Below are 14,452 nucleotides of genomic sequence, written 5' to 3'. Positions count from 1 at the left end.
TTACTATGCATTTACCTGACACGTACCTGGTAACTAACGGGTACTTTTCTTTTCATGCCACTTCATTTTACAGCAGTTTCTAGGTATCTACGCAGTACTTGCCTGGTACATGCCCAGTAAGTCCCAGGTCTGTGCCGGGCAAGTATCAAGTATGTTCCCGGTAAGTACCAGGTACATTTCTGGTACATGCCTGGTATGTACCAGGTACTTGCCAGGTAAGTACCAGGTACATTCCTGCTAAGTGACAAGTACTTGCCTGGTATGAACCAGGAATTTGCTGGGTAAGTATCAGATACGTGCCAGGTAAGTACCAGATTTGTGCCTGGTATGTACCAGGTATTTGCTGGGTAAGTACTGGGTACAAGCCCAGTACGTACAGGCTGTATCATGCATTGCTACGCTTTGTGTTTACCCTCTTCTAATCTAAGGTCGCCCTGTAAATCACACACACGCTCACTATAGGTCACTTGATTGAGCACTTAATGGCTGTTCGCAAAGAGCCCCGTCGTTGTACTAGCTGGGATCTGGTGATTTGCCGAGTTCCACTTTGACTCCTTTCTCCCCTGCACCTGCACGCAAAGGAAACAGAAGTCATAAATAAATCAGACCTTAAACAATAGGCGCACGGCGGTGTTCTTTGTCCTTTCAACCCTTACCTGTTAAGTACTTTTCTTTAGCTCTGGCTCGCTCGTCTGCATCAAAATACCACACGGTGATGGCATACCTGCAGAGACAGGAAACAAGAGCAATGAGACAAACGGGTAGCGTCGCCTGAGCATGTGCAGCGGACAGAGGGAGCGATGCTGACCTTGTAGCGAAGGCGGGCTGAACCTCGTGAGGGTTTCGTCTGTCTGACCAGAACAGCAGCAGACGGTCGAATTTTGGCTCTATGTCGGCAAATTGGGCTTTACCTTCTGGGAAGATTCGAAGGAGGCCACCGTGTTCCTAGAAGCAGAAACAGTCTCATTAAGGGATGGCAGTAAATGACACCCGTGGCTGTGTTTGGATTGAGTTTTCATCCACAGCAAGAAGTCATAAAAGACTCAACCGACATGTGGACCAACAATGTTGAGGTCAAAGAGCTGCCTGACCATGAACGCTAAGAGGAAAGCTCAGGATAGGAAGCAGCGGCAGCAGACGGCCTTCCTGTGGAGGGATAGGAAGAATAACCCACAGGAAAACTGCTCCGGCTGGATAAAGGACCTGGAGAGTGAAAAAGCAGATTGCTGTTGCTTAAAGTCTCACTTTGCTGATATGACAGGTCCTTCTCTTCACACGCAACCTCGCTATTATAAAAGGTTCACACTCTGAGGTGGAGAACTAATGATATTTCCATTTAAACTGAGCTGAATGCAGGGAAAACCAGCAGTAGGGTCCAGGAAGACCAGCTTCATGCAATCATTTCAAACGCAGGTTTTGAATAATTGCTTGTGATTCCCTGAAGGAATGCTCGTCTCCCACCAGAGTTTTAGACTAATTACACCTTACCATGCAAAGGGACGGAGTTGGAGTTGGTTTGGTCAAACCTTGAAAAATAACGTTATACAGTGTTCCCTTGGTACTTGGCGGTTCGACTTTCGCTGACTCACTGTTATGCGGGTTTTCAATGTCAGATTGTACACAAGACACACGATTGGCTGATTGATGGAAGGCGACCAACCAGAGCATCGTGCTCTGTATCCCAGGCGCTGACTGGCTCGGTGACCGTAGCATCAGTCTGTCTGCTCTCTTTTGCTGGGCTCTTTTAGAGCGTTTAGAGAGTTTGGAACATTGTTAAGGACATTGCAAGAGTGTGGGAAGGGTTTATAAAGCCTTAAAATATATAAATTAGGGATGCACGATAACGGTCGATATTAGTGATAAAGTTAAATATCAGCAGTTCCATCAAAATAACTCACCGATATAAAAGGTGATATAAAGGTTTTAAGTTAATTTTTAATTTAAGAAACCGTCATGTATATCTATTTATGAACTAGTACTTATGCAGTTTTCACTTGTCGCTTGTGAACAGGTTGAGTTTAGATTTGTGAAAATGTACAAATTTGCACTGTGCGAGTGTTGTCATTGTGTTAAGAGATTAAAAGTCATGCATTAATTTGACATTAAACATAATCCAAGTTGAAGTGTTGCATCATGTTCAGCTCCTTTTTGGCATCTGCATTTGGTAGCAGCCAAACTGACAAAGACCTGCAGAATAATGTAGTATTTTAATTCCACAGCAGAGAAAGTTATGTAGTCTCTCAGGGAAAAAAATATTTGTATTGATATCTGTTATCGGCCAAACAAGTTTTAACATATCGCCATATTGGATATTGGCCAAAATCTAATATTGTGCATCTCTAATATAAATACTAAAATAAATACAACGTCCCTACTTCGCAGATTTTCACCTATCACGGGGGGGTGTCTGGAAAATAACCCCCGTGATAAGTGAGGGACTGCTGTACATGTAAATCACCAAATATGCTCAAAGTATGTGATGGGAATGACTCTCAGCTACTACCACAGCAAACTGTAGAAGAATATTCCTAAAACTAACGGAGCTACAGCTTTTTGTTTTTGTTTGTTAGAGCGAACTATTAGTTTCGTCCAATGATGAACAACAAGTGTCATTAAAATCTGTCTGCTGGTTCATGAGTGGTGGTGGCAAAACCACTACATGATTTGTAAGAGCACTCAGCCCCCACTAACTCGTATTGTGGGAAAAAAGCACGTATCTCGATGAAAGGAAATACAGCTCCCTCTAAAGAGCAGTCCACATCATTTCCCTTTAACGCTCCACACATTCACTAATAACCAGAAGATTGGAACTATCTGGATTGACTTTTTAGTTGAGCCCTAAAACAACAAACTTTTACCGACTTTAGAACGAGCCCTGATCTTCTGTAAACCTGGCTGTGAATGATAAACAGTCCTGGTTTCTGCAGCGACACCACATGACTTCCTTTAGTCGAAGGTTCAACTATCATGGGGGTGAACGGATTTTAAACTGTTTACAGAGAAAAACGGCTCAGTCTGGTGTTGGCACTATCCGAGTATTGATCTCGTCATAAACTGATATCACGGTGAACTTTTTTCTCCTCTGTACTTCCTGCAAAATGAAAGAACGCCGGCCTAGAACGAGACGTTTCATCCTGAAATGGACTGTGGCAATAAAAAAAGGTTTTTGAGACTTAATTTTCTTTCCTAAAGCCTGTTTTTACACCTGACGTATAATCTTCCTAATCTACCTGTAAATCCAAGTTTTCTAACAGGTGCGGCTTCAGAAATAATCCTTTGTGTTATAACAGTTAAACCAACATAAACTGGCCTTTTTGAAGAAGTTCGTTGATATTTCTGGCTACCATTACACCATGACGACAACACTTCAAGGAACTCAGATTATTGAAAAGTACAAGTCAGGATATGGAGACAAAAGGGTTTCCAAGACCCTGAACACCTCCAGGAGTTCTGTTAAATCCATCAAGACATGAAAGAAATATGGAGCATGTGTACATCTACCAAGAGCTTGTCCTGAAAAACTAACTGTGCAAGAAGGAGAATGTGAGACGACCTGTGAGCAACCTGAAGGAGTTACAAGCTTTAGCAGGTGAGATGGGAAAAACTCAGCATACGATGACTGTTGCCAGAGTTCTTCACCAATCCAAGCTTCATGGGAGAGTGGCCAAGAGTAGGTCTGTCACGATGATACATTTTGCTGAACGATTGTCTCATAAATTATTGGGATAAACGATAATATTGTTTGAAAGTTGTCAATAATTAGTAATTGTCAAATTTAAGAAGAAATGTTGGTTAATTTGTTTTGGGTGTAGTACCTTTTTTGACCACCTGATGGCAGTATAATACTGTTTGAACCGAAGGATGGATAGTGAGGGAGCGAGCAGTGTGTCTTTAAGAAAAATGGGAGGGAGGCCCCTTGACGTGACATGAACCGTACCACATTTCTGGGTGTTCAGCGATGACGCGTAATAGATGCTCCTTATATGGCAGTGCGACGTGTACGGCGGCAAGTACGGTATTGCCAACAATGAAAATGGCTAGTTTCAGTAGATTTCTTGTCATTTTCAAATATGTGAAGGATAGTACAAGGCGTAAAACATCTGGACCACATCATGCTAGTAGTTTGTTAGCCACCTTAAGTCCACTTCCTGTCTCTCAGCGTGATCTTTCTCTCAAAACCACCAGAATGTTTTGGAAAATCTTTAAGACAAGTTGCTGAGAAGGAATATGGTGCTTTGATAACACTAAGAATAAAACACAAAAAACAACGTCAAAGTATTTGTTTCTTTAATAATGTAATGGATATCCAACAAACTGGCCTAACTTTATGATTTAAGTAGGATACTTGATTCTTCAACAATTAAGAGAACTCACAGTTCAGTGTTTGAATTTTTATGAAACGTTTTAAATTATTTATTTTTTCTTTCTTTACATGAATCTGATCTTTTCTATTGTATTAAAATATAAATATATCAATAAATGTTAATAATAGCTAGACATTTTTCGTTTTATAATATCACCCCCACTGACCAGTAAAGCCATCTCCAACAAACTTGCAGTGGCCCATGAGCCACCGGTTGACGGATGGAGCAGGTTTTGTGGCTCCAGACATCGTCATTATTAAGTAAAATGGCAGGAATGTCTCTTTTTATTGCAAACGTTGCAGAGCCCTGGTGTGGATTTAGTTTGAGAGCACGCGCGGCAGCTCGATCAACACGACCCGCATGGCGACTGACGCAAGTGTGAACAGGAAAATATTTACAAGACAAATAAACAGGCAAATGTGACAGTTGAGCAACACGGAAGGACTGATAGAATAAAACAAAACAAAAAGAAAAGCAAAACAAACAAAAACACACAAAACTAAAAGTTACTGATTGCCTTCTATTGGATTTGTACTTTTTTTTTTTTAATAGTCCAAATCATCACGTTTCGTGTTTGCAGTTGAAAACACGTGTAAACATCCACGCTCACAAACTTCAAACAAAGAAAACAAACAAATGAAGTAAAGGTCTCGCAGTACTTGAAGGAATGCATATCACCCGCCGCTTCCAAGACAGAGTTCTAAACTAAATGATCATTTACTGGGGGGGGGGGAATGATGTTACGTGATCTCACAGTTTGTTTTAGGGCTCGGAGTATCTGCTGGGGATGACTCTCAGCTACTACCACACCAGATTTTCACTCTGGATGTGTAAAAGTGGTTGACTTGTAGAACACTGACTGATGTCAAGCGTTGGTGGTCGTGTTTCAATACAGCCGATGACCATTTCCTGAACGTTTCAATTAAATCCTCCCAGTGGTACATGAGATATTTTGCTAACAGACAAACGGGGTTGACGCTCATTGTTGAAGCAAAAATACACAATGTGTGGCGCAAAGTTTTTCAGATGAAAGACTAAACGTTTCTCCCAAAAAGAAACTTGTCCAGATGACATCGTTTAACCTTTGTTGTATGTTTGTTGGGGGGGGGGCACGGTGGCGCAACTGCTGCCTCTCAGCGAGCAGGTCCCTGGTTCAAATCCCAGTCCGGGGACCTTTCTGGGTGGAGTTTGCATGTTCTCTCCGTGCATGCGTAGGTTTTCTCCGGGTACTCCGGTTTCCTCCCAGAGACCAAAAACATGCATGTTAGACTGATTGGTGACTCTAAATTGCCCCTAGGTGAGTGAGAGAGTGAATGGTTGTTTGTCTCTATGTGTCCCTGTGATGGACTGGAGACATGTCCAGGGTGTCCCCCGCCCCTCGCAGTGACTGCTGGACATGGGCACTGGTGAACCCCGTGACCCAAAATGGAAAAAGCGGGTAAAAGATGATGGATGCATGTTTGTTTGGGGATGAGTCTCATCTACTACCAAACCAAAATTCAAAACATCAGTAGAACTGACCAGATTATAGTCACACAAATGTTTTCTGTGGCGGCCATCTTGAATTGGATTAGCTCCAAAGCGACTCTGTTTGCAGACGTTCATCCAATGACCATTTTCCATCCAGTGGTTAATGAGATATTTTGCTAACAGACAAGAGTTGATGCCAAATTTTAATCGACGAACATGCACACTTAGTCGGTGCCTAAAGTTCATGTTGGGGACCAGTCTCAGCTACTATCAATTCAAATTTTTGGTCATTTCTAAAAAAACGACTCAAGTTACTTTCATTGTTGTGTTTGTCAGTTGACGGTGGCGGCCATTTTGGGTCATGCTGGCTCCAAGCGTTACATCCACTTTCTGAGAGCTTTAAATAAAACTGTCCAGTGGCTAATGGGATATTTTGCTAACAGATACACCTGCCCGTCAGACGACACTTTAATGTGTTAAACAAACGATCGCTGGCGTCACAAAGAAAGAGCAGAATAACGGGTTGACGAGTTGAATCTGGTTAAAAACTGTAATCAAAGAAATGTTCATCGCCGGTACCTTGGCATTCCAGTCTTTGTTAAGGTAATAAATGCAGGTGACGCAGCGTCCGTCTCCGTTGGGGTTGTCCACGTGGCGCACATAGCCTGTCCCGTTTCCAGGGTAACACGCCACCATGGCCTGAAGAGAGAGAGAGGGAAGAGAGCGATTAGTGAAAACAGACGCGCAGCGACACACGAGCGAGCGTCGACGTCTTGGATGACGCGTCGCCGAACGACAGGCTGAAGGGACAAAAAGAAGAAAGTGTCACTGGAACCAGAGCCAGAGCTGTGGAACCAGTTTAGACGACAAACGCAGCTTCACTGCGTCAACGATGTGCAAGCTGCGGCTCGGGGGCCACACGTGGCCTCTGAGTTCGTGCCGAACTGGACGACTTGACGTTTTCCAGCTGCGTTTTTTGAGATTTGTGCAGAAACGTCCTGCAGCAGAACAAACGCTCCGTGAACACAACTTCGCTTCATCGCAGCCACGCAATTCGTTCCGTGTGACAAACTTTACGCTAAAATACACTTGTACTGTTGAGATAATAGTTTGTTAGGAAAACTTTTGCTTTCTTAAAGTAAATCATATTTTTCTCCAACTCCACCACAAACTTCCTGCTTTGAACCAAACGCAGAAGAAAAAAAGCACATTTGTTGGAGATTAAAGTTTTTATTGCACCAAAGTACAGTTTTATGGAAACCCAGTTTTTGTACAATAATGTGTAAAATTTTAATAAAAATCCAACTCCCAATAGATTTTTAAAATAAAGCTAGAGGTCATTAATATTTTTAAGTCATTTAAATCACCAACAAACTGAAGACTTTATGTTGATCCATTTAAGGACTACATCTTTGCGTTCGTTTTATTAAGTGGCCAATTATTTGACGGTTTTGATTCACATTATGTCGAGTCGGACAAAAACTCTGCCTAGTTTCAAACGAGAACAATTTCTTTATACATAACTCATTAAACAGCTGCTGTATTCATATCCATCTGCTCACAACGGACTCATGTTCAGGCTGCTGTTTAATGGGCGTGTAAACCAACAGCTTTACCACGATACGATATTATATTGATTTGTTTGTACGACGATACGATTTTTCTCGATATCACAAAGTCTGTCACGATAAGATTTCAATTCCATTCGATTCACAAGTCTGCGATCGATACATTGCGATATCAAATGTCATCTCATTTACATAAAAAAATACATTTTTGTGTCTAAACAGGTCTCACTTGTAAATATGAATGAATATAAATTTACAAAAACAATTCAAATAACCATTTTATTTATGTTATTACAGGCATCAGGCATTTAAATAATAATAAACACATTTTTCTTAATTAATGAAAAAATAAAAATAAACAACTTGTTCAGTTTAGTCTCACATTTCTCATGTTTAAGTGCATTTTTTAAACCAGTTAACTTAAAAGTGTCCTGATTACCTTTCAGTTATAAAGAAACAAAATTAGATATTGAGCTTATGGCTTTCAGTGCCGTGTTTCTTCTTCAGGCGAACGGATAAATTGGTTTTGTTTCCAGAGTATTTGAACTCCCACTGGCACCTGCTGCACACGACACGAGTCCCGGCTGTTGAGCCGACCTTCTGTTGGAATCCAGAATACTTCCACAGTGTTGGTTTAAATCCAGCTGGAGAGTGAATTTTAATATCTGTGTTTTCTGCCTCGTCTGCCACGTTGCTGAGGCGGCCGCAGAGCGCAGCCGCGCACGGGAATGGTGACACAGATGTGCCTTGGGAATTTCAAAATAAAAGTGTATTTTAAAGATGACAATACGAATTGATGTTTTAGTTTTGCCACGATATAATTGACTCATCATTTAATCGATATATTGATTTAAATCGATGTATTGTTACACCCCTACTGTTTAATACACCGTATTCTCCAACAATGATCAGTCAGAACATCTGGACGGTTTCTGTTTTTGTGCTGAGACGTTTCGCCCTCCATCCAGAAGGCTTCATCAGTCTGAGGAAACACCAAACAAAACTGATACTCTCCCAACAGCTTACTCCAAAGTGGGGAAAAAAACAGTTATGTTGGTGCTAAAAAGGCCTCTGGGGCACGTCCTCTCCCTCGTCGACAGCCACGTCAAACTGGTTCAAAACACCAAAGTCCATGCTCAATAATCCAGGTATAAAATCCAACAATGTTCAGACCCAGATGGTTGATCCATCTTAGCACCAACATAACTTTTTTTTTCTACATTGGAGAAGGCTGTTGGGAGTATCAGTTTTGTTTGGCGTTTCATCAGACTGATGAAGCCTTCTGGATGGAGGGCGAAACGTCTCTGTCACGATAACAAATTTTGCTGGGCTATTAATTGTTTCAGAAATTATTGTGATAAACGTTGTTTGAAATTTGACAATAATTAGTAAGTATTACCAAATTCAGGAAGAAATTTTGGTAAATTTTTGTGTAGTACCTTTTAGACCACTGGATGGCAGTATAAAACCATTACAACCGAAGGATGGATAGTGAGGGAGTGAGCAGCGTGTCTAAGAAAATGGGAGGGAGGCCCCTTGACAAACATGAACCGTCTCTTTCCTTTTTTTTTGGTTCTCAAAACGGCCGACACTCAGTGTGGTTTGAGCTCTTTAGCATTTTTCACACAAAGCTTTTAATAACAAATCAGTAAACAAGTTCTCAGCTTTTTCCAGAGAAAAACAATTTTTTACACAAAGGCACGAGTTTCAACCGTGAATTTTGGAGCTTTGACAAGACGGAGGTTTTATCGTGACAGGCCTACGTCTCAGCACAAAAAGAGAAACTGTCCAGATGACCTGACTGAACATCGTTGCATTTTTACCTGGATTATTGAGCATGGACTTTGGTGCACCGTATTTTATTACATTATTCTTGTTTACATGTATCTTAGCTCCTTGTATACCGTTTCTTTTTGTGTTTTATACTTGTGCTACTTTTGGGTGTAACTGGGACCTGTGTACACAGTTTCGTTCCACCTCACGTACCACATGCGATGCGAATGAAAATAAAGAGCCTTGAAAAAATAAACTAGGAGAACATGTGATCACAGTATGTTAAATACTGCCGTAAAGCCACATTATGTGTCGTCATTATTGTTTACAACAGAGTGGTGGCCCTATACGATGAACAAATGTGTATTTTGTCTGCAATTTCTAGAAATGTTTAGCAATATTATTATGCACACTGACATTGCATTAACAATAAATATTTGATGTATTGTACAGCTGTGAAATGAAACATAAAAAAGTTTATCCTGAAGGACATCAAATGGTGCAAACTGAAAGTGTTTGCTCCAGAAGTTTTCCCAGATTTACTGAAATGCAGGTCTGCACTGAACGTAAACAACGGCAGAATCTGCCAAAAGACACGTAAAAGCTTGACCAACATTAGGCTGGCTGCTGGTGTGCAACGCTGTGACATGTATTGATCCAGTAACAAGTACGCACAGAACCAGTATCAGATATCAATCCAACACGTTTCGCTCAAAACGGCCAGTTTCTCTCGGTGAGAACAGCGTGTCATGTTTTATCTTTATTAAACTACATATGAATTACAGATTTTTCCCTTCAACTATACATCAGTGGAGCGTTTGTGTTTTAAAGCCCATGGTCATTTTTAGGAAGAGTCAAGGGAAATAAAAAAATTGCATGTGAAATAAAACAATTAAAAAAAGAACAAAGTGGAGAACGAGTGTTTTTGTATTCCTGTTTATCTTTGTAATTTTGTTCAGAAACAAAATAAGAACATGACATTTCTCCATTCTCCAACAGGAGAAACGTAGTAAAAGTAAAAGAAACAAACCCACGTATTGATTCCACTGATCAGAAGTGAGCGATGGCATCAATAATATCAACATCTTGATTGATCAGCACGATGTGTGTATACAAGGGGTTGAACGACTACATCGTTTTAAAACTCGACATTAACATGATAAAACTCGAGTAGAACTCGAGTAGTTGATGATGTCATAAGATCTCAAGATGAAAAAATTAATCTGAAAAAAAAATATATATATATTATTTACAAATAAAAAACAGACCAACAAAACATCGGGAGTGTATATTGTGCTCCTACCATTTATCATACTGCAAATAAGTCACAGGAAAACCTAAACTATTAGTTATTATTAAGCTACAAAAGTGAAAGAAACGTGCGGCACGTCAAAAACAAAACTAAAAACTGGGGCGGTCGACCACCCCGCACCACCGCCAGCTGCGCATTATGTTTAGTTTTAGAGATTAATATGTTTATAGGTTTTTTTTATAGGTTTAGAGATTAATATTTTTTGCTTTTAGTTTGTGAAACAAGGTCAGAGGAAGCTGGTTCTGTCGACTGGACCCGGTGTTACAACATATTCTGTGACCTGCAACAGTGCATGCAACACCGCCCCCTACAGTCACAATATACGGTGGTCACAGAATATGGTATAACACCGGGAGCTCCAAACAGTCAGGAAGTTGATTCATTTTCTGTTTCCTTACGGTAGTTGAACCGGAAGATTCATCTTTAGTGAAATATTTTCACACTACTGATGTATTTCTACCTGTTTGCCAAGACTGGGCCTGCTCCGTTCAGTCCATCTGCTGGGAGGAATCCAGTTGGTAGCTTCTACTAGTAGCCCGGTGCGGATCACGTGACACAATGACGTCACTGCGAATACTCGACGTGAAATTTAAAAACTCGACAGATGTCCTAGCAATCGACGTGTCAATTACTCGAGTAGTCTGTTAAAGCCCTAGATACCAGGGCTATTCCACTAAACTGCTCAGGGGGCCACGGTTTCTGACAGCCAGCCGCTCAGGGGCCGGACATCCAGCGATTAAAGACATTATGTAAATAAACAAAGTTTTACAACGATCTGTTACTTTTAAATTTGTTTATTTTATTGCATCCAATCATAAATGCAATACAAAAAACCCCAAACCCAGAACCCCACCCCCCAAAAATATAAAAATAAAATAAAATAATGAAGTCATTGGTAGGCCGGACTGAAGTCACCAGCGGGCCAACAGGTGAATGACCCTGGTGTGTACCTTGTGTAGTGTGTTAAATAAACGGGATGAAATTGAACAAGAGCTGCATCTCGTGAAAGATATTTAGGTGGAGAAACACAATTTATAGAGAATAACACAAAATACACTTTACATGCTTACATCATTTACTCAACAAATAAGAGCATAAATTAGGGACGATATTGGATTTTTGGCCGATACGCCGATATGTTAAAACTTATTCGGCCGATAACCGATGCAGATATTTTATATACGTTCCTTTGTCAGAACATAGCCCTCTCTCTTATTTAGGCTTATTTGCTACAATAATTGTGCAACAGCTGTAAGAGCTGGTGACATATATTCAGTAACAGCCATGTGATATGCATAGCACTTTAACTTATATTAAATTTTCATTCATTCAACCTTTATTTCTGCAGGTAAATGCCATTGAGCCTCGAGGACTCATTTACAAGAGAGAACTGATTTCAACAAAGAATGATGACAACAACATAAACAGTTATAAAAAGTGAAAAGTGAATGAAAAGTGTTAAATATTTATTAGCGTTAGTCACCTGCGATGCTGTCTCACCTGTGGAGGTTTGTTCCAGGTTCCTATAGCTGCAGTGTGGGATCCTCTGCACTCCTGTGCATGAAGGACACACTTTTTAAGATAAAAGTTTTTAAGACTAATCATGCTAACGGGGCTAACACTTGACGTCCAAATGTCTGAGGTAAAACTCACCCAACAAGTCGTGCTATCGGCTGTTAGCTTCTCAATGACGTCGGAAATGACGGATTGTAACTCGGTAACGTTACGTCGGAAAAATATCTCCGACTGTGGACGATGTAGCGAGGCTCAACGTAGTTCATGAATCTTCGGAATCCAACATCCTCACCAACGAAAAATAAAACTTACACACTGCAGACATTTTGAATTTTCCTCTCCGCCGTGAGATCAGGGAGGCGCACGTGACGTCATCACGTCGTGCTGCCGCTGCAGGCAACAACAGCGCCTTTTATATCGGCGACTTATTTTAATGGAATGACCGATGTCCGATATTGAACTTTAACGTTAATATCGTCTGATACGACCATGCAGATAATATCGTGCATCCCTAGTATAAATACAAATACATCAACATCTAACTCCTTAAAAGCTCTTCTGTGCACGTTGCCATTGTTAAGCTATTTTCAGCTACTTTGGCTGTTTCTGTGTTAGCAGGAAGTCACAAGTAGCCTGTCACAATAACAAATTTTGCCGGGCGATTAATGTCTCAGAAATCATTGCGATAAACTAAAATATTGTTTGGAGACCGATTTAAACTAATGTAATGACAGCGACATAATAGTGCAAGTGCATCCTCTCAAAGATCAATAAACTTAAATTTCAACACTGGAACTGGAAAATAAAGAAAACTAGAAAGTTCCTGAAGAAAAATTGGCAGGGACTGCCTATTTATTATTAAATTATTAATAATAATATAAATAGATGATTATTAATATTAATACTTAATACTAAATGTTAATGATCAATATTTATATTTTTATATATTGTTATGTATTAATTATTAATGTATTTGTAATAATTAAAAGAATATCCATAATAATTAATATTAAATATTAATATTAATAAAGATTAATGTTAAAATGGATTATTATCAACATTATTAATGCTAATTATTATTATTACTAATTAATATTATTAATAATAGGTGCCTTCCTTGCATTTTGAACCAAAATGGCTCCGTACATTACTCAGTTTCTGTAAAGAGTTTTCCCGTATTCATTTCCTATCGGAAATTTGGCATCTTTGTTAGCAAAATATGTCGCCATGGTAACTGCGAATGCCAATAAAGTTGCACACTTCCCAGAGCCGGGCTGCTGGTTTGGATGTAACTTTTGTGGGGGGGTCCACGTTGCGGTTCGGGCCACATCAAAGTTGAAAAAGATACGCTTATCAGGTGTAGAATAATAAGTGGGCAGTCACCAACTAGTTCCTGGAGTTGGTGAAATACTGCATCTTTGTTTGCAAATTACGTCACCATGGAAACTCAAAATGCCAATAAAAGTAACAGCACACATCACGGGGCCGAGCCGGTCGTTTTGATATAACTTTTGTGGGGGTGGACGTTGTGGTTCGCATTAACGCAGATAGAAATGTTGACACTCTTCCGAGGTGTAGAATAAAAGGTGCAGGCCCCAACAACCAAAAACAAAAACAAAATGGACTCTCGGTCTCTGTTAACAAAAAATGCGCTTGAATTAAAACTAAATACAACAAAAAAAAAAAATTAAAACTACATTCAACCAAAACAGTTATGAAGTCTGTAAACTAAATCGCCCTTCAAAAAATAATAATAATTCGTTTTATATAGAGAAGACGGTCAAAACTGCCACTTTTATAAACAAAAAGTGCAAACTAACAAAATCCCACTCCATTTAAAAAAGAGCAGATGCCTCAACAGTCCATCTGTAGCTACTAGTCCGGCAGATTCAGAGCAACGTGTTGAGTTTGTGGCTGCTCTTAGTCGTTACCGTTTCATGACAAATGCGATCACAACGGTTCAGCGGTTCGCCTCGGTCGTTTGAATCCCAAGTGCTCCCACACTGCTGCTGCTGCGATCCCACTTTGAAACCAATTCCACAAAAAACAGAGTACTGCATACCCGCCTGTCCACGAACTGTTATACAGCAATCTATAGCAAAGGCCCAGACGAGCAAAGGCCCTGAATAACCTTTGACCTTGACTGGTGACCTTGAAACAGAAGCGATGAAAAGTGTATGCAACATTATTTATGATGAATATATGAAGCACGTTTTGTTTAATTATCTTGAGGGGCTCAAAAGTTATATTTGGACGAGCAAAGACTTTAAATAAACTTTGACCTTGATTTATGACCTTGAAGCTGAGGTAATGAAAAGTGTATGAAACGTTATTTATGGTGAATATATGAAACACGTTTTGTTTAATTATCTTGAGGGGATCAAAAGTTATATTTGGACGAGCAAAGACTTTAAATTAACTTTGACCTTGATTTATGACCTTGAAGCTGA

At 40.0% G+C, this 14,452-nt stretch overlaps 1 protein-coding gene across 1 annotated transcript in view; it reads right to left on the bottom strand.

The window, feature by feature from the left end:
• Window positions 1–236: 236 nt before the first annotated feature.
• The window catches only part of egln1a (egl-9 family hypoxia-inducible factor 1a), a 34,173-nt gene continuing 19,957 nt past the window's right edge, over window positions 237–14,452 (bottom strand). Inside the window, exons 2-5 of the mRNA XM_037678102.1 lie at window positions 6,414–6,533; window positions 809–945; window positions 657–724; window positions 237–569 (exon numbers count right to left, since the gene is read on the bottom strand). Of these exons, the coding sequence (XP_037534030.1) occupies window positions 514–569; window positions 657–724; window positions 809–945; window positions 6,414–6,533 (381 nt within the window). The 3' untranslated portion in view covers window positions 237–513. The remainder of the gene's footprint in view (window positions 570–656; window positions 725–808; window positions 946–6,413; window positions 6,534–14,452) is intronic.

This window comes from Nematolebias whitei, chromosome 1, assembly GCF_014905685.2.
Source record: "Nematolebias whitei isolate Nwh7 chromosome 1, NemWhi1, whole genome shotgun sequence".
In the NCBI taxonomy this organism is placed as follows: domain Eukaryota; kingdom Metazoa; phylum Chordata; class Actinopteri; order Cyprinodontiformes; family Rivulidae; genus Nematolebias; species Nematolebias whitei.
The sequence above is the reverse complement of the archived record's forward strand: the minus strand, read 5'-3'. Positions and strand labels throughout refer to the sequence as shown.